The 22,173-nt window shown below is 37.8% G+C and overlaps 1 protein-coding gene across 1 annotated transcript in view; it reads left to right on the top strand.

Annotated features, from left to right (window-relative positions):
• The window catches only part of LOC127858921 (uncharacterized), a 38,713-nt gene that overhangs the window by 4,557 nt on the left and 11,983 nt on the right, over positions 1 to 22,173 (top strand). The window contains 8 exon segments of the mRNA XM_052396255.1: positions 973 to 1,751; positions 1,754 to 2,363; positions 3,957 to 4,039; positions 8,851 to 9,206; positions 9,877 to 10,012; positions 11,672 to 11,808; positions 13,276 to 14,293; positions 21,786 to 21,867. Coding sequence (XP_052252215.1) covers positions 973 to 1,751; positions 1,754 to 2,363; positions 3,957 to 4,039; positions 8,851 to 9,206; positions 9,877 to 10,012; positions 11,672 to 11,808; positions 13,276 to 14,293; positions 21,786 to 21,867 — 3,201 coding nt within the window.

The raw sequence follows: 22,173 nt of genomic DNA, 5'->3' as shown, positions 1-22,173 counted from the left end.
GTTATCCCTGGGGAAACTATTAATGAGCTTGGGAAAATCAGTGGCAGGAGTAAAATGTTCACAAATGAAATGTACATAAGGTAATAAGGTAAATCCAGCGATAATAGGACATTATTGTAGTAAAGTTCTCATCTTAAGATGGCTAATTTGTAGGCATGAGTTTGTGTCCCACTGTAGGCTTGCATGGAAAAAACAATGGGGAGGGGTGGCTTTTAAAGCTGCTCATCTAGAGCTTTTATGGTCATCCTATATCGGGCATCCGTCATCTTGCATCGTGTGTCATCAACTTCTACCACTTTACTAGTTTTTTTGAGACGCAATGTTTCATCAAGTCTTGATTAAACTTGGCCAGAATGTTTATCTTAACAATATCTACAGTTATCCAAGTTGAATTTGAATCTAGGTCACATGTGTCAAAAATAAAGTAATCAGGTCAAATCATAGAAAAATCACGTTCCCCCTCTAGATGCAGATCTTGAAAATATCTAAGCTGAGTTCAAATGTTTATCACATGCGTTAAACAAAAGTTCATTAGGTCAAACATGGATAAACCTTTTTACAGCAGAAACCACATTTTTTCCCTACAAAGAATTGGGCATGATTTTTGTGTTGTCAACATAAAAATGTAAAAGGTTTCTAATTGAAGCTGCCTGTTTTGTGATTGGCTGTATCCTGTGGAAATGTCCTTTTCTTGCAGAAAATCTTAGTTTGTGAAATTGAAAGAATTAGATTACAAAACTTTAAAGTTGTATTTATAACCTTTGAAATATTATAATAAGTGTGAGCAAATATTGTGATTATGCATGTAACCATAAAAAACAAATTACCTGGTGAATTGAAAAACTTATGTATCTTTAAACTAAGTTTTTGAAAATAGGTAGTTTTTGAAAGTCAGTCATACCCTGATATATATGGATGAACATATTAATAAGTTTCAATGCCATAATTAAGACATCATTTTTCTTTCAACAGATATTCGCCATGGAGGAAAAGGCAGTTATTCGACACATTCATCATCGAATCTTCATCCAACCTCCGCTCCTCATTCTGTCTCCTCCAAATCCCACACGAAAACACATTCACCAAACAAGTCCCATACAAAATCGTCTCGATCTAAACCACCGAACAGTTCCCCAACAAAATCTCACAGACCTTCTCATTCACCACAGCCACTCAAAATTCACAGCAAAGATCTATTAAGCTCAGGAACTGACAGTGCCTCGTACCTTAAACCTGTGAAGCAGACTATTCAGACAAAAGCTAGTGTTAAAGAGCCCCCACCTTCGTTTGATACTGCCACGAGAGTGGGGGCTGGAAATGCTACTGACAAAGTGAAGGACAGTTATCGTATTCATAATATTCACAAGGAAAATTCCGTAACGCCTGTCGTAAAAGTGGAGCGAATGCGAGATTCCTTAGCGGTGAAAGCACATAGAGAAACTTTTGGCAGTGCCCGAACCTCATTAACAAATGGCTCAATACGTGACTCCCAGTCCCCACCCACCTCTTTGCCAGTGATCAGTGACAATATCAATAAGGAGCGTGATATTAAGTTTGTGCCAGAGTCCCCGATCCCAGACCTGACCCCGGCTCATGACACGTACATAGATGAGCTAGACGTGGCCCAGGCATCAGAGATCGACACGGCTGTGAGCTCCATACTGGAGGTCAACTCCCCGGGCCCTGACCTTGACCCTGACCCCGGGGGTGGGGGATGGTCGCCATGGCAACCTCATCAACAACAATCACCACAAACACTGTAACAATGGCCAACATGACCGCTGCCTCTACGACTGTGGTTACTAGTGTGATGAATACCACAACGTCCACTTTTAAACTGAGCAATATAGGTGGGCTTGGCTCGTTCTGTGTCAACTTACAGCCTAGTACCGCACTGGCAACAAATGGTCATTTACATTCAGCTTCTACGAGTGTGGCAAACAATACCAGCTTTAAATCCACAAGTTCTTCTTTAAGTGATACGACTAAAAGCAGTATTATTTGTGACAGTAGTAACATGGAAAGTATAAGTGATATTGTAAAGTCTGCTGTAAACTCTGGAAACACTGGGGGCTTCAAAAGCCTCAGTCCGCTGTTATCTAGTCCTCAAATACAGTTCAACAGCCTCAATAATAACAAACTGTGCTCATTTAAGTCACCATCGAAAATCAGCAATTTAATAAAATCTCATAGCAGTGTAAACATGGTAAAATCAGGGTCCAAATTAAGTCCGGGCAGTTCAGTGTTCAAGTCCAACAGCATTGGTGCCATTGTGGGCGTGTCTGACAATGGAGGAGTGAACTCTGACGCAATCAAGAAATTCCAGATGCTCAACAGGCCGGACAAGATTATTCCACTGAAAGGTACATACATTTCAAACATACAACCCTCATTCTGGGAAAACAGGCTTAATGCATGTACATAAAGTGCCTTCTAGATTAGACTTTCCACTCGAAAGCAAAGTGAAAATGGCATTATGCAACCAGCATCAAACCAGAACATCCTGTGAGTAACTCACAGTCTGTTCAGGTTTTATGCTGTTTGCTCCTGATTAGTATCTTCGGGTTTGACATTAAGTCTTTAAAACTTTTATTGTCCCCTACTGGTGAAACCGGAGGGGACTTGTGGTTTGCGCTCTGTGTGTCAGTCAGTCTGTCAGTCTGTCCGTCACACTTTTCTGGGTCCTGCGATAACTTTAAAAGTTCTTCATATTTTTTCATGAAACTTGAAACATGGACAGATGGCAATATGGAGATTATGCACGTCAATTCATTTTGTTTCTACGTCAAAAATTGTGGTTGCTATGGCAACAAATATATATATAAAAATACTGACAATGGTGGAGTTCCACCGGTAGGGGACCATATTGCTTGGCAATCTCTTGTTATCCCCCGCCATAGGCGGAGGGATATTGTTTTGGGGTTGTTCGTCTGTCTTTCCTTCTCCGTCCGTCCGGAGCCATTTCTTAAAAGTGCTTTGGCGGATTTCATTGAAACTTGGTATGAGTATGTATATGGATAAGAGGATGATGCGCGCCAAATGGCATTGTACACCATCAGTTAATAACAGAGTTATGGCCCTTTGTATCTTGAAAAAATGCTTTTTTTGTGTGTCCCTAGCCATATCTTGGAAGTGCTTTGGCGGATTTCATTGAAACTTGGTATGAGTATATATATAGGTAAGAGGATGATGCATGCCAAATGGCATTGTACACCATCTGTTAATAACGAAGTTATGGCCTTTTATATCTTGAAAAAAATGCTTTTTTGAGTGTCAAATATAATACCTTTGTGTCCAGAAGCATATTGGCGGGGGTTATCAATTCAACGAATTTGCTTGTTTAATTTGATTTTCTTAGGGACTGCACACCGGTCAAAGTGAGTATCTGAGTGGTCAAGGGTTGATAATGTAGTTTAAGGCATTTACTTGGGCTTACCCATTTTTAGCTTGCCTTTCACCAAATAATCAGAGCTATACTTCTCACCCAAATGTCGGAATCTGTGTAATGATTGAATAAAGGTTCATGTGCAACATCTCCATATCAATGATTCAAATTCAGAAATTTAAATGAAACTTTACACGCGTGTTCAGGTCATTGTGTGAGGTCTATTACAAAGTTCGATAACTCTTTCCTGAACTTTGGCAAAATAATTGTGTACTAACAAATTTGGTAAAGGTAAACATGCAACATCCCCGTATCACTGTTTTTACTACAGGTATTCAATTGAAACTTTATATATGTGTTCAGGGTCATTGTGCAAGGTTCCTGGCCAATTTTCATGACTTTGACCTGCAACTTGGCAGAATAATGCCCCCTTTTATGTACTTAAACAAATTATGGTTAACATTTGCAACTAAACAATATCTATATAAATAACATATCTAGAGATTCAACTTGATATATGTGTTCAGAGTCTTATGTTCAGCTATTTAGTACGATTGTCTTTGTGTTCCAGATCGCGAATACGACCCTAATAAGCACTGTGGCGTCATCATGGCAGAAACGGGGAAACCATGTGCAAGATCTCTTACATGCAAGGTACCATCAGTTGTGCAGCCTAACGTGTTGTGTTGTTTTGTCAGTAATTCACGTATTTCATGCAAACAGTGCCAAAAAGTCAATTAATTAAGATATTGTGGCTGTGAATATTTTGCATGTAGTTGCTATTTTTGTAAAAAATATATACGAGCCATGCTCTGTGAAAAAGGGGTTTAATGCATGTACGTAAAGTGTTGTCCTAGATTAGCCTCAGCAGTCCGCACAGGCTAATCAGGGACGACACTATCCACTTTTATGGTATTTTTTGTTTAAAGAAAGTCTCTTGTTAGCAAAAATCCAATTTAGGCTTTTTTGATTTCACTTGTGAAATTAAATGATAATGGTGGTTATGCTTGTGCAATTTATATATTCATTATTTGCTTTATTTTCAGAGCATGAAATTGATGGATTATTTGAAAAAAGTATTTTGTTTAAATTTACTAGTTGACATTTATGTTAAAAATTTAAACAATTTGTGAATCTGTATGCAATTATTATTTTATCTTATCAGTCGATGTAAACAATTTAATTGATCCTGGCTCAGCAAAACTGGGGCTTAATGCATGTGCTTCAAGATTTGTCTCTGCGTAGCCTGTGCAGTCTGTACAGGCTTGTAAGGGAGGACATTTTCTTCTTTATTCTTGTTTATGGTATTTTTCACTTAAAGGAATTCTCTACTTTGCGGATTTGCAGATCAGCTGGAAAGTATCGTCCCAGATTAGCATGTGCCTACTGCACTAGTTTATCTGGGAAGACACTTTACACACCTGCTTTAAGCCCTGTTTTTGCAGAGTGAGGTTTGATTGTTTAAGATTATCAAAGTTGTTTTTTTCTCTCAATCATCAACTTTGTCACTCATGTAGTTTGTTGGAATTAATAAAAAGTGTAAAATTATTTTTTTAAAGTCAATTTCAAACTCGTATTGTCCTGTTCTATGATCTTATGTACAGCTAACGTAAATTATACGTAAATAGAGGCTTTAAAACATTTCAAATATACCTGACTTATGGAAATGAAAGTCGAAACCAACTATTTCAGGGACGCATAATCCTAAAAGTGTATAAATTATGATACTGAAAAAAATATTTCGCAAACAGAGAAAAAAAATTTAAGACCAAAAAACTTGCAAATCTACCAAAAATGTCCGCCATTTTTAGCTCATCTATTTTTTGAAAAAAGAAAAGAGCTATTGTCATCACCTTGGCGTCTGCGTGGGTGTCCGGTAAAGTTTTGTGTTTAGGTCCACTTTTCTCATAAAGTATCAAAGCTATTACATTCAAATTTGGTATATTTAATTGCTATTATGAGGGGACTGGGCAGGCAAAGTTAGATAACTCTGGCATGCATTTTGACAGAATTATGTGCCCTATTTATACTTAGAAAATAGAAAATTTGGTTAAGTTTGAAACTTGAAACTTGCTAATTTGATGAAACGCCTATTTATATAATTATATTCAATGGCGTTGTACAAAACATATATATGTACATAAAATAGATAAAAAATAAGAGATATTGATAATATTATGCAGCATTAATTAAAGGATTAATGATCTAAAAATGTGTGATATAAATAATATTGCTGTAAGGAACTTAAGCAATAAAACAATACCGGCTACACTATTTAAACACAGTAAAAGAAAAATATTATGTAATAAATTGATATAACTAGAGTTAAGACAATAATTATAATGATAGTATGAGCAAATATTTGGCAAGTTTTGTGTTTAGGTACACTTTATTCCTAAAGTATCAAAGCTATTGCTTTCAGACTTGGAACACTTACTAATTATCATAAGTGAACTGTGCAGGCAAAGTTATGTAACTCTGACTGGCATTTTGACAGAATTATGGCCCTTTTTTGACTTAGTAACTTTGAATATATGGCTAAATTTTGTGTTTAGATCCACTTTACTTCTAAAGTATCAAGGCTATTGCTTTCAAACTTCAAATACTTTTAAACTATCATGAGGGTACTGTACCTGGCAAGTTGAATTTTACCTTGACCTTTGATTGACCTTGACTATCAAGGTCAAATAATTAAATTTTGCTAATTTTGCCATGACTTCGTTATTTATGATCATGTTTGATTGATACTTTGACAAAACAACTCCTACCTGACAAACTACAATAGGCTCAACCCAAACCATCCCCCATGCCCCCCCCCCAAAAAAAAAATATATTTTTTTTTTTGAAACATGGTAAAATAATAATAATATTTTATTATGTTTTACTTTTGAAAGACCGTCCAACTACCCCCACCCAAGAATCCCCCCCCCCCAAAATAAATTGGGGGGGGGGGGGGGGGTTCATTGTTATGCCCCCCTTGGAAGAAGAGGGGGTATATTGTTTTGCACATGTCGGTTGGTCCTTCGGTCGGTCCGTCCACCAGATGGTTTCCGGATGATAACTCAAGAATGCTTAGGCCTAGGATCATGAAACTTCATAGGTACATTGATCATGACTGGCAGATGACCCCTTTTGATTTTCAGGTCACGAGGTCAAAGGTCAAGGTCACAGTGACAAAAAACGTATTCACACAATGGCTGCCACTACAACTGACAGCCCATATGGGGGGCATGCATGTTTTACAAACAGCCCTTGTTATTTCTAATTTTTTGGAAGATAATGTAATGAATGATCACACCCCCACACTATACACCCTTCTCCACCCCACCCCTTCATCTTTTTTGATTGAAGGCGGTGCTCTTGTTCTATTGTGCAATCAATAATCTGGGTCATTGGAAAGCTTTATTAGTCCCCTACCGGTTTTACTGGAGGGGACTTATGGTTTTCGCTCTGTGTGTCTGTCTGTCACACTTTTCTGGATCCTGCGATAACTTTAAAGTTCTTAATATTTTTTCATGAAACTTGAAACATAGATAGATGGCAATATGGACATTATGCACGTCATTTCATTTTGTTCCTACTTCAAAAATTCTGGTTGCTGTGGCAACAAATAGACTAGAAATACTGCTGAAAATGGTGGTTTTCTGGATCCTGCGATTACTCTAAAAGTTCTTCATATTTTTTCATGAAACTTGAAGCATGAATAGATGGCAATGTGAACATTATGCACGTAATTTCATTTTGTTCCTACGTCAAAAATTCTGGTTGCTATGGCAACAAATATATATAAAAAAAATCGGACAATGGTGGAATTTCTGACAATGGTGGAGCCGGTAGGGGACATATATTGCTTGGCAGCAGTCTTGTTTTGTATTCAACAATAGGAAGCGTCATTATGATACGGAGCATGGGTTGCATATATATTTTTTTGACAATTTTGTAATTTTCTAGCAACAAATTAACAGTCCTCGTGCATTTGATGTTAAACATGCGAAAATAAGAAATCATGTAATTTTTCCTCGGGGAAAGACTGGGCTTTTAATTTGAATGATGAATAAAAAAATCTAGTGCTTTGTTTTAAAGTTGGAACTTTTTATGTTAATTACGCTGCATCTTAATGGCTAAAGTCGTTGAGATATGTCAGTAAAACTGCTCATCTAATATAATGGTCAAGTGGGGCTATTGTTTGTAGCACTACACACGCATGAATGTGATATACAATGGCCAGTTTCAGTCTTGAAAATAATCTAGTCATAAAACTGTTGAGTTGCCTTTTAAAATTTCCTGTTAAATTGCGACTAGATAGCCATGTGATGTCATTTAAATGTTGAAATACCCTGATCCACTATGATTTTCTTCTCCCGTACTTTTTCTCTGGGACCCATAGATTTAAAACCTATGAATCCATGGGACTCATACTTTTGATTTCTAAAATTATCACTGCTATTTATTGAGTCTTATTGCATTTGTAAAGTTGTGATTTATACAGAAATCTAAAGTCTGATCACACGCAATGTCCAGTGATAGAATGGGATATTTGTTGCTTTATTATGCAAAATTTTGGGGAGCATATAGTTGCCAGTTTGTCCTTACTTCCTTTCTTCTGTCACACTTCTGTTACAGTTTCTCATAGCACCTTCAATATTTGACCGATCTCTTACATATTTGGCATGTAGGTACCTTGCATAGACCTCTACCTATTGATAAGGTTTGAGGTCACTGGGGTCAAGGTCACTGAGGCTAATAATAGATTTTCTCAAGGTCACACTTTGGTTACAATTTCTCATAGCAAACATAAGGGAAGCATCCATTGTTTTCAACGATTCTTGTTGTTGTTTAGAAGATTTATTTTTTTTAATTTCTTGCTATAACGCACATTTTATATGTCCATTAAAAGACTTGACATTTTGGGAGCACTTGCGGCCTGATGGTGATGTCCTGTGAAATTATGTCTGCTGTCAAAAAAAAACATTGTTTACATCTTATTTTATTATGTAACTTGGTGATAATACAGATTGATTGCCTAAAGCAGTTACAAATTTTGGCCCTTGAATTATTCAAAATTGGTAAAAAATTAACCTTGTCCATTCTTTTTCTCAAATTGTATTTAATTGTAAGATCATCAAATTGGTTACAATGTTAATATCTTGGCCAAGTTTGATAAACAGCCAGCCTACCTGAATTATTGCAGTAAATTGATTTAAAAATTGCCAAATTGTTTCATCATCAGCATAAGTTTTTTGTTTTTTTACCACAATTCCTTCACAGATCAATCTAACCATGACCTTTAAATTGGAATCTAATGTTTGTGTCTGTTTATGTGCTGATTCTTTTGACATTATATTCAATATTTCAAATACCACTGTGTTGTGTTTTTTGGGGCCTACATGAGTAATGGGCAGATATCCTTGCCTGAATTCTTCAAAAGATAAAAAACAAAATATTGTATTTTTCTCCACCTGCAGTCGCATGCCCTCTCTCTGCGCCGTGCGGTGACCGGTCGGCGCCTCCCGTTTGATGAGCTCCTCCAGGAGCACCGTGACGCCAAGGAGGCGTACATCAAGGCCAAGAATGAGATCAAGGAGGCCACCGCAGCGCACAAAGCACAGACTGGTGCGCAGGCTGGCAAGAGCAGTCTGGCCACCGCCCTTGTGGCCCCCCACCGTCCCATTCAGTCTGGCACTACCACCATCACCCCTGTGAAGACCGTAAGTGCCAATATGGGGCAGGTATCCAGAGATGGCAAGCCAATATTAAACCCACTGGTTTCTGGACCCAGGCCGGCCACTGTACAGAGACCTGCCAGTATTTCCTCCCATAGGTGAGTTTATATATTGTGCAATGTGTTTTTTCGTTCAAATTTAGGTCTGGTTGGGGGACTCATTTCCATTTGAAAAAAGTATATATTTTTCCCAAATGGGACTGAAAAATTCCCAAATGAAGGTGTCCAAACAAGAATGATTTGTTTAAATAGTCTAAACATGTCAATTATCTCCAAATCCAGCTTTTTAGTTGAATTTGAGAATTATAATAATATAATCTATTATTATCAATTTTAAAGTATACGTAAGCATTAAATCAACAAAATTAATTTCCCAAGTTAGTCAAAAAGATGTGATTTTTCCCAATCAAAGGGACCCGGCTCCATTCCCAAAATGGTGAAAAAAAAGACTGGGTGTGATTTCTCCTCCTTTCAGCTGATTTGCTCCCTTTTAATTTCAATTTATTTTACAGGTGGTTATTATCTTTCTTGGATCTTTGTACAAATTAATAGTTTAAGTGAACCCTGTAAGGGCAGTTGGGCATTCTACTACCCTGAGGTTATTCTTATATCACACCAAGTGATTTTTTTCACCATCTGGAAAAGTACCTGGACCAGTCTAATTGGGGAAAATTAGTGCGAAAAAAAATGAATTTGGTAAAATTTGCATCATGAAGTTTTTAGATTTGGAAATTGGAAAACACTTGAGTACTCTTATGCCATGTTCCAGAAGCAGTTTGGGCAGTATTGGTTCCCCGTATTCCCAGGACGAGCTGCTGTCCCCTGGGAGCCGGGCTGGGGAGAAGTCAGGAGGGGATGAGGAGGAGGACAGCAACTACACGCCCTACCACCCTCGCCCCATCGCTGTATGGCAATAGAAGTCACATAATGGGAAAACTGGGCCTCATGCATGTGCGCAAAGTGTTGTCTGCACAGGCTTATTAGGGACAACACTTTCCGACTAAACTGGATTATTGTTGAGAAGATACCTCTTTTCAACAAAAAAATCCATTAAAGCAGACTGCACAGGCTAATCTGTGATGACACTTAAGGCACATGAATTAAGCCCAGTTTTTCCAGAACTAGACTCGTATATTCGGAGCATTATGCTTTATGAAGTCATTTTAAACCAGCCCAGAATTACAACTTCCTAGTTATTAGATTGGGTATGGTAACAAATCCAGGTGGCTTTCAATTTTATAACTTTAGTTTTCATTGACTGATTTTGATAAAACTTTGGATATAGCAAGCTCGAGACCTTGGGATTGTTTTTGGAGCATGTCAGGTCAAAGTCATTGTCAATAAGATAGTTATGCTCAATAACTTAAGTTTGGATGAGGGAGGGCGGGAGGGGGATGTACTGAAATTTTGTTTAGAAGCTAACATGCATATCAAGCTAAGGATTGTATTTGAAATCAATCAGGTCAAGGTCACAACTTAAAATGCAACGTTTTCCTGAATACATTGGATTTGGATGCGGGTACTTTGCAGAAGTAGTTTTGTCTGTAAGTAGTTTACATGCATGCTTAGTTTGGTATTCCATATTGGGTCAGTCAAGCATGCATGCCTAGTTTGGTATTCCATATTGGGCCAGGCAAGCATGCATGCCTAGTTTGGGATTCCATATTGGTCCAGTCAAGCATGCATGCCTAGTTTGGGAATTCCATATTGGGCCAGTCAAGTCAAGCATCCATGCCTTGTTTGGGATTCCATATTGGGGGTCAGTCAAGCATGCATGCCTAGTTTGGGATGCCATATGGGGCAAGTAAAGCATGCATGCCTAGTTTGGGATTGAAATTTGATTCATTGTTTCAATTTATACATCAAGTGTATTTTTGTCCCCTACCGGTTTCACAGAGGGGACTTATGGTTTGCGCTGTGTGAGTCTGTCTGTCTGTCACACTTTTCTGGATCCTGTGATAACTTTATAAGTTGTTTATATTTTTTCATGAAACTTGAAACATGGATAGATGGCAATATGGACATTATGCACGTCATTTCATTTTGTTCCTACGTCAAAAATTCTGGTTGCTATGGCAACAAATTGACTAGAAATACTGCTGAAAATGTTGGCTTTCTGTATCCTGCGATAACTTTAAAAGTTCTTCATATTTTTTTATGAAACTTGAAACATTGATAGATGGCAATATGGACATTATGCAAGTCATTTATTTTGTTCCTACGTCAAAAATTCTGGTTGCTATGGCAACAAATATAAAAAAATCTGACAATGGTGGAATTTCTGACAATGGTGGAGCCGGTAGGGGATATATATTGCTTGGCAATAGTCTTGTCTTTCATATGTCAAATGTAGTAAAATGTAGTCATACGTTGTTTTCCACTTTTCTGAAATTGCATTTAAGCCAGTTAATAGTACTTGTACTTGTAATTTTATAAGAGTGGTATAATCATATGTTGATATGTGACATCTAGTGCCAATCATTGTCGCTTATTTTCTTTAGGAAGGTTTATTTATATTTTAGTATGAATATCTTTGTGGCTTCATTCACTGTGTTCTTTTTCAGGCGTGTTCCTTTGGTGCTCGCTACCACAACAACTATGGCAGTCGCTTTGGTTGCCATGCGTTCGGTCGGCGCACAGACTACGTTCGTGCAATATTCCTCGAAATGCTGGAGAAACATTCGAACCCTTCCCCAGCCAAGTATGTGTTTCCCCCAACTTCATTTTGTAATTTAAAGCATAAATTGATATGAGCCACACTCTGTGTAAGCCAGGCTTTCTGCATGTGCGCAGTCCACACAGGCTAATCAGGGATGACTCTTTCCGCTTGTATGGATTTTGTCTTTAAAGGAAGTATCTTTGAAAAGAAAACCCAGTCTTGGCAAAAAGTGTCATCTCTAATCAGCCTGTGCAAACTGCACAGACCTGTTTTCCTAGAGCGGTGCTCATATAGTTTGACAAAATTGACTGAACTATAAGCTATAACTATATGTTTCCTATATTTGCAATAGTTTTCGTAACTGTATGTTTTGTATTAGATTAATACCATAGGATGTTCATTGACGGCAGGGAAGCTTCAATTGTTTGAAGCCCTGTACAGTATGAAAAATTATTTACTGGGTATTCTTTGTTTACTTTAATATACTTTTATATTCTTTTTATATACTTTAATATATTCATGCATAAAGATCTGTGCAAAGTTAATATTTTCCAAGCTTGATAAAAATAAACTTGTTGAAAAGATTTCTTTAGATTATGATGTTTAGTGTGTATTTTAACTTTGTTAATTATTGGCAAAACATGTTGGAAGATTGAAAAGTTAATAAAACTTTTGTCTTGGCAACCCTGTTTTGACATTGCTTGTGCTTTAATTACATTGTCAGAATTATTTAAATGATGGATAAAGGAAGGCAGCAATTATAAAATCAGTCCTTTTTAAAACTTTTAAAAAACCAAATACAAACTGTAATACTAAAAAAGACTAGTCTTCATTCATGTAGCTGTTTGTTGTAGGTTTTACATATCTTTAACCTGTAGTGAGCATAGTCCTGGAAAAAACAGGCTTTAATGCATGTGCATGAAGTGTCTTCCCAGATTAGCCTGTGCAGTCCTCACAGGCTTATCAGGACAACACTTTCCACTGTTATGACAACACTTTCCACTGTTATGATAACACTTTCCACTGTTATGACAACACTTTCCACTGTTATGACAACACTTTCCACTGTTATGACAACAGTTTCCACTGTTATGACAACACTTTCCACTGTTATGACAACAGTTTCCACTGTTATGACAACACTTTCCACTGTTATGACAACACTTTCTACTGTTATGACAACACTTTCCACTGTTATGACAACACTTTCCACTGTTATGACAACACTTTCCACTGTTATGACAACACTTTCCACTGTTATGACAACACTTTCCACTGTTATGATAACACTTTCCACTGTTATGACAACACTTTCCACTGTTATGACAACACTTTCCACTGTTATGACAACACTTTCCACTGTTATGGATTTTTTTTTAAAGGAAGTCTTTTATAACCGAAATTCAAGTTTAGGAGCAAGTGTGCATGCTGCACTGGCTAATATGGAACAATACCTGTGCACCTGTATTGAGCCCAGTTTTCTCAGAACCCGGTTCATTCTGTTTTCAGGAAGGTGTGTTTAGAATCTCGCGATGTCGACTCCAGTCATTCAGACCCGTATGAGTTTGTTCAGCTGGACGGGAGTGGAAGCCTACTGGGTCAGCAGCTGGTCCAGGCGCCGGGCATGCTGACATCCATTGCCCCCAACAAGGTCATCAAGCAGAAGGCGAAGGCCGGCATCATCAGTGGACCAACCGTGGTCTCAGGGACTAAACCAAAGTTAAAAGACACCTTAGCTCAATCTCAATCAAAGACACTCCAAGTCGGTGCTAGTTTGACCGGTTTGACCACAGCAGGCCTGTTGCAGCAAGGCCCAGGCCCATCTGCAGCCAAAAAGCGTAAAGGAAGTGGCAGTGCTGGTGCTGGGACCTTGAATGTTCAGTCCAACCTGGGTCACGCAACTCTAGTCACAGCGACCCACAATCTCATAGGTAACGTCGGGGCCCTCTCGCACACTTCTAGTGGGAACCAGCCCCAATTTGCCATAGCCATCCCTAGTGTCAACATCAGTGGGGCAACTCTCAGTCAGCTGGGAGCCAGTCTTGTATCTGCAGGCAACCTTAAACATAAAAACAGCGTAATCAAAGACATGGGCTTCTATGTGACTGGCATTCCTCAAGAAGCCCTACTCAATGGGCAAATTGTAAATATAACCAATTCACAAATAGCTTCAGCTGATTTACAGAACGCTAGTGCAAACCAAATGCAAGCTGTACACTCCAATGATGACGGCACTAATAAAACAATTCACCAAGTGAACGTGATAAACAGTAAGACGCTGTCCCAGCAGCAAAAGTTCATAAACAGCCTGGATATCCGTACCCTGCAGGTTGGGAAGGGAGGTCTGATCACGGGACTTCCACCCAATGCTGTGATACTGGACGGCAGTCTGCAGGGTGGGGCGGTGCTACAGCCGGTCAGTCTGACCTCTTCAGGAGGTCACACCATGGTCAGTGTAGGGGGCTCTGTGTTCTCCACCGTGGGCCTCCAGTCAGCGCACTCCGCGGCTCAGGTGCGTCACTTGCATGTACGTCAGCCATTCCTCTGTGTTTGAGTCTTGCTCTCAGAAACAGGGTTCAATGCATGAGTGATAAGTATCGTGTCGTATTAGCTTGTGTAGTCTGCACAGGCTAATCAGGGACAACACTTTCAGGAGGTTAAAAAATACAATAAAACAGAAAGTGTTTTTCCTGATAAGCCTGTGTGGACTGCACAGGCTAATCTTAGACGACACTTTATGCACATGCATTAGACCATGTTTTCCCAGAGCGAGGCTATTTATAAAGATTGAAAGCAATATTTTACTTGCAATTTTGTTCTTTGTTCCCTCACCTATTCACCTTGTTACAAAGTTAAGGAGGTATACTTGAATCACCATGGACGTATGTTTGTCTTTCTGTCCATACAAGTGGGCGCAGTAGTTCCTTGACACATTTCTATGTATAGCTTTCAAGCTTGCAGACATTGTTTTTTATGATTTGAAGTTAAGCAATCATGATTTGTATTGTCCTTCGTTAACGATTACATATGTTATGCCCCTTTTTTTCGTTCATATTCCGAATAGAAAAAAGTATATATTTTTCCCAAATGATGCCTACGAATTCCCAATTGAAGGTTTAAAAAAAAAAAAAAAAATATTCAACGTTTAGTTAATCTCCAATTCAGCTCCAGGGGTCGACAAATTTTTGTTCAGCAACTTGCCCTGCAGGGCGAGTAGCTAAGAATTTTCACTTGCCCTGCTGAAATATGTACTTGCCCTGCAATTTATTGAAAAAATGCAAAAAATCAGTACTTTTATGTTTTATTGTGATTTAGCCACTCTTTAAATCTAAAGATGTGAAGAATTTAGATGAATTTTTTAGCAGTATTAAAAGACCCAATACCGTACTGTATAAGATACATTCACAGAACATACCGGTATAGGCGCGTAACGGGAAATGTACTAATATTAGCGCAGTGTGCAATAATCAACATCCACTTAATTTTTAATCGACGATAAAACATTGTTTTGTTTGGTAAAGATGTATTAAAACTTGAAATTTTAATATTTTCGGCCAGAAATGCCACTCATCCTGGAGGACGAGCGCTGCCAGAATATTAACTCGTCCGGAGCCGATTTCTACTCGTAATTACGAGCGGGCGAGTTGATTTGTCAAGCCCTGAGCTCTATCGGTTTTACCTTAGTAAATATAATATTGAATACACTTGTATTCTCAATTTTGAGGCATTCGTTAGCAAAACAACAACAGCACTAATGTCCAAACTTTTGTCAAAACGCCCCAATTTTTCCAAATCCAAAAGGACCTGGCCCCATTCCCAAAATGATGAAAAAAAACACTGACAAATTTGGTGTGTTTGTTCATTTGTTCCTTCTTTTGAGGTTCACCCCAAATGACATGTTTCTAATACCGTCAAAGAGGCTTCCTTCAGAGCTTTGATACTTGATAAAATGATGTCTTTGATGACCATCAATACATCCACCTGTCCTCAAGTTGACCTTGACATTTACCTCTTTTGGATTTAGAATAATTCAGAAGGTCCAAATTCTTGGTTAGGCTAGCCCAAGGTCACACGTTTCTTTGAACATCAATACTGCTTGATACCGCTTGATACTTGCATTGATGTTATCTATGAACTCTCCTCATACACCCACATCACATGACCATATTTTCACATTGACATTAACCTTCCAGCCTTTTCCTGGCCATGTTGGGAAAATAAGCGATTTTGGGATTGGGAATTTTTTCGTGTGAATGGTCAAGTGCTTTGGAAAATAATATTGTAATATATCTCTGTAATATAAAAAATCAAATAAGAAAAACAAACATTTTAAATTATATTCGTATATAATTATATATTCGTATACTTTGTTAGATGTAATTGGAAATAAAGTTGAGATATAATAATCAACATACGCTTCTTTCTTAAAAAGAAATGGGGGGATTTGTTTTTCGATTAAGCAATGACTTTATATGGTAAATAAATCAATACTGCCAAGGCTTCCACTTAGGCATTTGCTTTTTAGCTCACCTGATTAATCAGGTGAGCTTTTGTGACCGGTCTTTGTCCGTCGTCTGTCCGTCCGTCACCATTTGTTCTAAACACTCTAGAGGCCACATTTATTGTCCGATCTTCATGAAATTTGGTCAGAAGCTTCGTCCCAATGAAATCTCGGTCGAGTTTGAAACTGGGTCGTGCCGGGTCAAAAACTAGGTCACAAGGTCAAAAAAAGAAAAAACTTGTAAACACTGTAGAAGTCACATTTCATGCCCAATCTTCATGTAACTTTGTCAAAATGTTTATCTTAATGATATGTTGGTTGAGTCCAAAAGGTTCCGGTCCGTTGAAAAACATGGCTGCCAGTGGGCGGGGCAGTTTTCCATATTTGGCTATAGAGAAACCTTGTAAACACTCTAAAAGTCACAATTTTTGCCCAATCATCATGAAAGTTTGTAAAAAAATTGGTTTCATTGATATCTCGGACGAGTTCAAAAATGGTCCAGATCGGTGAAAAAAACATGGCTGCCAGGGGGGGGGGGGGGCATTTTTTTCTATATGTATATAGTGAAAACTAGACTGTTAACAGCCCTGCATTATCATTTTATAGAGATAACTCTCTCCTACTTCTTGTACTATACAGAGTTACGTTTTCTTATCTGCTTAAAATGCAATGATAATTCAGCCAAAAGAGAAAAGGAGCTTTGATATTGTATTGCAATACATCTCAATAAGTAATTAAGAAATTAGGGGAAAAAAATATCAGTCTGTTGACAGACTAATTGAAAACATGTGAACACTCTAGAAGTCACATTTTTGGCCCAATTTGGTCAGAACATTTGTTTCCTTGATATGAGAGTTGAGTTCAAAAATGGTTCTGGTCAGTTAATAACATGGCTGCCGGGGGGGGGGGGGGGGGGGGGGGGGGGTTTGGCGCAGTTTTCTTATATTTATACATAGTAAAAAAAGCTTGTGAACACTCCAGAAGGCACATTTTATGCCCAATCATCATGAAACTTGCTGAAAAGATTGGTTTTATATATACCACATAATTATGCCATAATTATTGTCCTTAGATTGTCCAAATTTTCATTATATTATACAAAATCCTTGTAAACACTCTAGAGGTCACAATTTTATTTCAGATTTTATGAATCTTGGTCATAATATTTATTTTTGTAAGCTAAGTTTGATGTTTGGTAAGGGGGATCAACTCAAAATATAGGTCACCAGGTCAAACCTTACAAAAACAAAAACACTCCATATGCCAGAGTTTTGGTTCAATAATGATGAAACTTGACCAGGATGTTTGTCTGGACAATATCTAGGTTAAATTTGACGTTTGGTAAAGATTGAATGAACCGACTCCTCTCAGGTGAGCGAACTAGGGCCATCTTGGCCCTCTTGTTTTGAAAGCATCATCATGTTCAACTTTGAATTAACACAACCATGTCCGCACAAACATGTTCTCCTACACGTTTTAATGTACTGTGAAATCATTTATTTTTGACAGCACGAAATTTCGTCATTTTTATCAAAATGACGTTTTCATCAGCACTTAAATTCGCCAATTCCTGACTTTGAAAAAAAAATGCATCAGTCAATATTTGATTTGTTTGTCCAAAATATATCGCCGTTGCGAAAAATCGTAGTGGGGAAAGAGGGAGGACACTTGAGAGTCACTTGCATGAGGTGGGGCCTGTTTGTCACATATCAATATACTAGTATTTTGTTATGAGGTGATCAGTAACTTGCCCCAATTAGTGTATCATTATTATGATTAGCGGATTAGTGGGACCGAATAACCATTAATGAGTGTTTGAAACCCGGGTTTGAAACAGTGAAGCCAGTTGCCAATTGGTCTTATTAATTTATTATGCTCCCCCCCAAAAAATTTTAGGGGGAGCATATAGTCGCCGCTTCGTCTGTCCGTGTGTCCGTCCGTCCGTGCACAATTTTTGTCCGGGCTATTTCTCAGCAACTAATGACCGGAATTCAATTAAAATTTATGGGAAGCTTCACTACCAAGAGGAGATGTGCATTTTATCAGCCGGTTCTGGTCGGATGATTTTTCACAGAGTTATGGCCCTTTGAAATTTCCATTAACTGTACATATAATGGAATTCTTGTCCGGGCCATTTATCAGCAACTAATGACCGGAATTCAATAAAACTTCATGGTAAGCTTCACTACCAAGAGGAGATGTGCATATTATCAGCCGGTTCTGGTCGGATGATTTTTCACAGAGTTATTGCCCTTTGAAATTTTCCATTAACTGTACATATAGTGCAATTCTTGTCCAAGCTATTTCTCAGCAACTAATACCGGAATTCAATGAAACTTAATGGGAAGCTTCACTACCAAGAGGAGATGTGCATATTATCAGCCGGTTCTGGTCGGATGATTTTTCCCAGAGTTATGGCCCTTTGAAATTTTCCATTGTACATATAGTGCAATTCTTGTCCGGGATATTTCTCAGCAACTTATTATGGGAATTCAATGAAACTTTATGGGAAGCTTCACTACCAAGAGGAGATGTGCATATTATCAGCCTGTAATGGTCGGATGATTTTTCACAGAGTTATGGCCCTTTGAAATTTTCCATTGTACATATAGTGCAATTCTTGTCCGAGCTATTTCTCAGCAATTTATCACGGGAATTCAATGAAACTTTATGGGAAGCTTCACTACCAACAGTAGATGTGCATATTATCAGCCGGTTATGGTCGGATGAATTTTCACAGAGTTATGGCCCTTTGAAATTTTCTATAAACTGTACATATAGTGCAATTCTTGTCCGGGCTATTTCTCCCCAACTACTGACTGGACTTCAATGAAGCTTTATGGGAAGCTTAACTGCCTTGAGGACATGCGCATGTTATTAGTGGGTTCTGGTTAGATGAGTTATAGCCCTTTGAAATTTTTAAGTTGCTAAACCATTCATTGTATTATTTTGTCCAAAGTTATGCCCCTCAAGACGTTTCCTTTAATCTGAATATATAGTGCAATATTGTGACAAAAAAACCTTTGGGGAGCATCACCTGTCTCCAACGGTTTCTTGTTATCATGGCCAAACTAATAACAATTTTACCTATATCTGCGCAAATTAGAGAAGGTGCAAAGATTATTGGTTAAAATTAGTGTTAGCAAACTATTTGGTCAGTTTTCAATAAAGTTTCAAGAGTTTTGCATCGTAAATATTTTATCACTTTAAGTACAAGAATTTTCGGAAGTTTAAAATTAACAGTGCATTATGGGACAGCGGTTTGATAGGGCAAAGTTCAGATTTAATTGTAACAACCAATGGAAGAGTGAGTTTAAATTAGATTGAATGCGATACAATACAAAGCAATGTTTTATTGCGTCATACTCAGCCATTCGAAACACGTGCTTTTCGGGATTTCCTGAAAATCGCGCAAAAATAAAAGTGAATTTCTGTACAATTTCCCTACGTTTGGATGGAACTAATTGTCATGATTGCTTATTTCTCTTTACCTGTTACGTTTTCAATTGCTACAAGTAACAATTATTTGAAACATGTATCGTAAAACTTGTAAAAGATATCAATGATTGAAAAGATCGATAGCCCATAAAACGAAGCACAAGCTATTTTTACACCTGTATTGTAGTTAAACGCAAACAACCAAACACAAATAAAAATGTTCTGTATTTATTTGTAATCAATGCGGAGAATGTATATACGGTAAGTATATACATCATCATCTTTAAAATTTGTTTATTGTCTTTGATCCGGATCTAATCCGGTGCATGGAGGCTGTATAATCTTCTGCAACAACACTGAAAAACACATTACACACAATCGGTAATAAAGTTGTTAACAATTAGCGCTTATCATTACAATTCTACCTAAACGAAGTCAACGCAGTGTACTGCTTTCGCATTTTAGAGCAGTGTCACGTGTCAGTTAAGTACACTGTGTAATCTACACCTTTTTGTGTCAAAACCGGATTTATCTTGATTACGTAACAGACGGAGTATGTATGCGTAGATTACGTTATATTTTAGTGCCTCATGCCTTTGGTAATTCAGTCTTAATTTGTTCAAATATGGGACATAATTGTTTGTTAGGATCTTGAATTATACGAAAATTAATGCCTGACGATATATAATGGTTTCACAGTAGTTCATTAAAACATGGAGACATTGTCCATAACTGACCTAAGGGTTCAATTAGTAAGAAGACCAAAATCTTTTGGTATGAAATCATAAGGCCATAAGGTTTAATGTTTGTTATGTAACATTGCATTGTTTGTGGTTCTGTACAAGTCTTGTTTAAAAAAGGACCATGTGATCTGAAGGGTCCAATTTGTCATTGCAACATTACAAGTTGCTTAATGTTACTATGTGCAGTGTACGGGGTTTTCCCCAAAACAGTGACAAGTTCAAACAAATACCTGTAGTACTTAGTAGCCGTTTCACTTGGAAAAGGCAAATGCATGATTTAACCCTGTCCCCCATACAAAGCAAAGTGAAAATGGCTTTTGCAACCAGCATAAAACCAGAACAGTCGGAGAGTAACTCACAGTTTGTTCAGGTTTTATGCTGTCTGCTGCTCATCAGTAACAACAGGTTGAAAATGAAGCCTTTAAAACTTGAATTAAGGAAGAAAGGTCTTTAATTAAATGTATATTTCTAAGGGACTTCAAATGCGTCAAAATACATATCTAAGTGGAAAAGGGTTAAATACGCATCTAAGTGGTAAAGGGTTAAATTCGTATCTAAGTGGTAAAGGGTTAAAGGAATGTATGAATGTAAGTTTGTGGACAATTACTTTCTTTTACTTATATGCCATGTCTATGGTTCTGCCAAGACTTCAGATTTCTGCAGTCAAACTCTTTTTTTTTTAAGAACACATGTAGCTATGGTTACTCAAAAAAACTTTAAAAGCTTAGGACTAATATATGAGCCTTGATCTGGAGAAATGGTGTTTAATGCATGTGCGTGAATTGTTGTCCAAGATGAGCCTTTGCTGTTTGTACAGGCTTATCAGGGATCACACTTTCCGCTTAAATAATTTTTCGTTTAAAGGAGTCTCTGCTTAGCAAAAATTCAGTGTAGGCAGAAATTGTCCCGGATGTAGGCTTATCTGAGATAACAATATGCACATGCATTAAGACCCATTTTCTGAAATCTAGGCTCATTTATAGCTCGGCTGTTTTTCGGAGAAAACCCGAGGTATTGTCATAGCCAGCTCGCCGTCAGCGTCGTGCTTAAACTTTCACATTTTGCTCTAAAATCAAAGTGCTTCCAACTACAACTTTGAAACTTCATATGTGGATGCACCTTGATGAGTTCTACACACACACACACATTTTTGGGTCAAAGGTCAAGGTCACTGTGACCTCTAAAAAAAATTAATCCGTTGGCACCCGTTATGTGTTGCTCTTGTTAAATAGATGCTGTGGTTTCTCAATCAACCTTAAATACTCAGTCACATGTGACTTATAATGATACTGTAAATATGGCAGGTTGTATGAGTTATGTTCTGTGGTGTGTTGCAGCAGCAGGGTAGCACAGTGAGCCTGGTGTCGGCCCCCACCCTACAGAACGGGGTCATCTCCAACCAGTCCGCCTCACATCAAGGTAGGGAAAACATAGAGAACTTGAGATGTACTTTCAATTACACACTGTAAAATCATGATTATTCTTGGGACATTAATTTTCGTTGATTTCAGGGTTTGACCTACCGGTATACAATTTTATTAAAAACATATTTGAAAATGACTGATGCAGATTTCTCAAAATCAGACATCCAAGAATTAACGCGTCCACGATAAAGTTATTTTTTGAATGACCACGGATTTTCATGCCAATGAATATTAATGATTTTATGGCTTTCATCTGACATGAACCAAACAATATCTTCAATATTTTATATAGAAAATTATA

Source organism: Dreissena polymorpha, chromosome 1, assembly GCF_020536995.1.
Source record: "Dreissena polymorpha isolate Duluth1 chromosome 1, UMN_Dpol_1.0, whole genome shotgun sequence".
In the NCBI taxonomy this organism is placed as follows: Eukaryota; Metazoa; Mollusca; class Bivalvia; order Myida; family Dreissenidae; genus Dreissena; species Dreissena polymorpha.
This window is presented reverse-complemented; position numbering and strand designations above follow the sequence as displayed.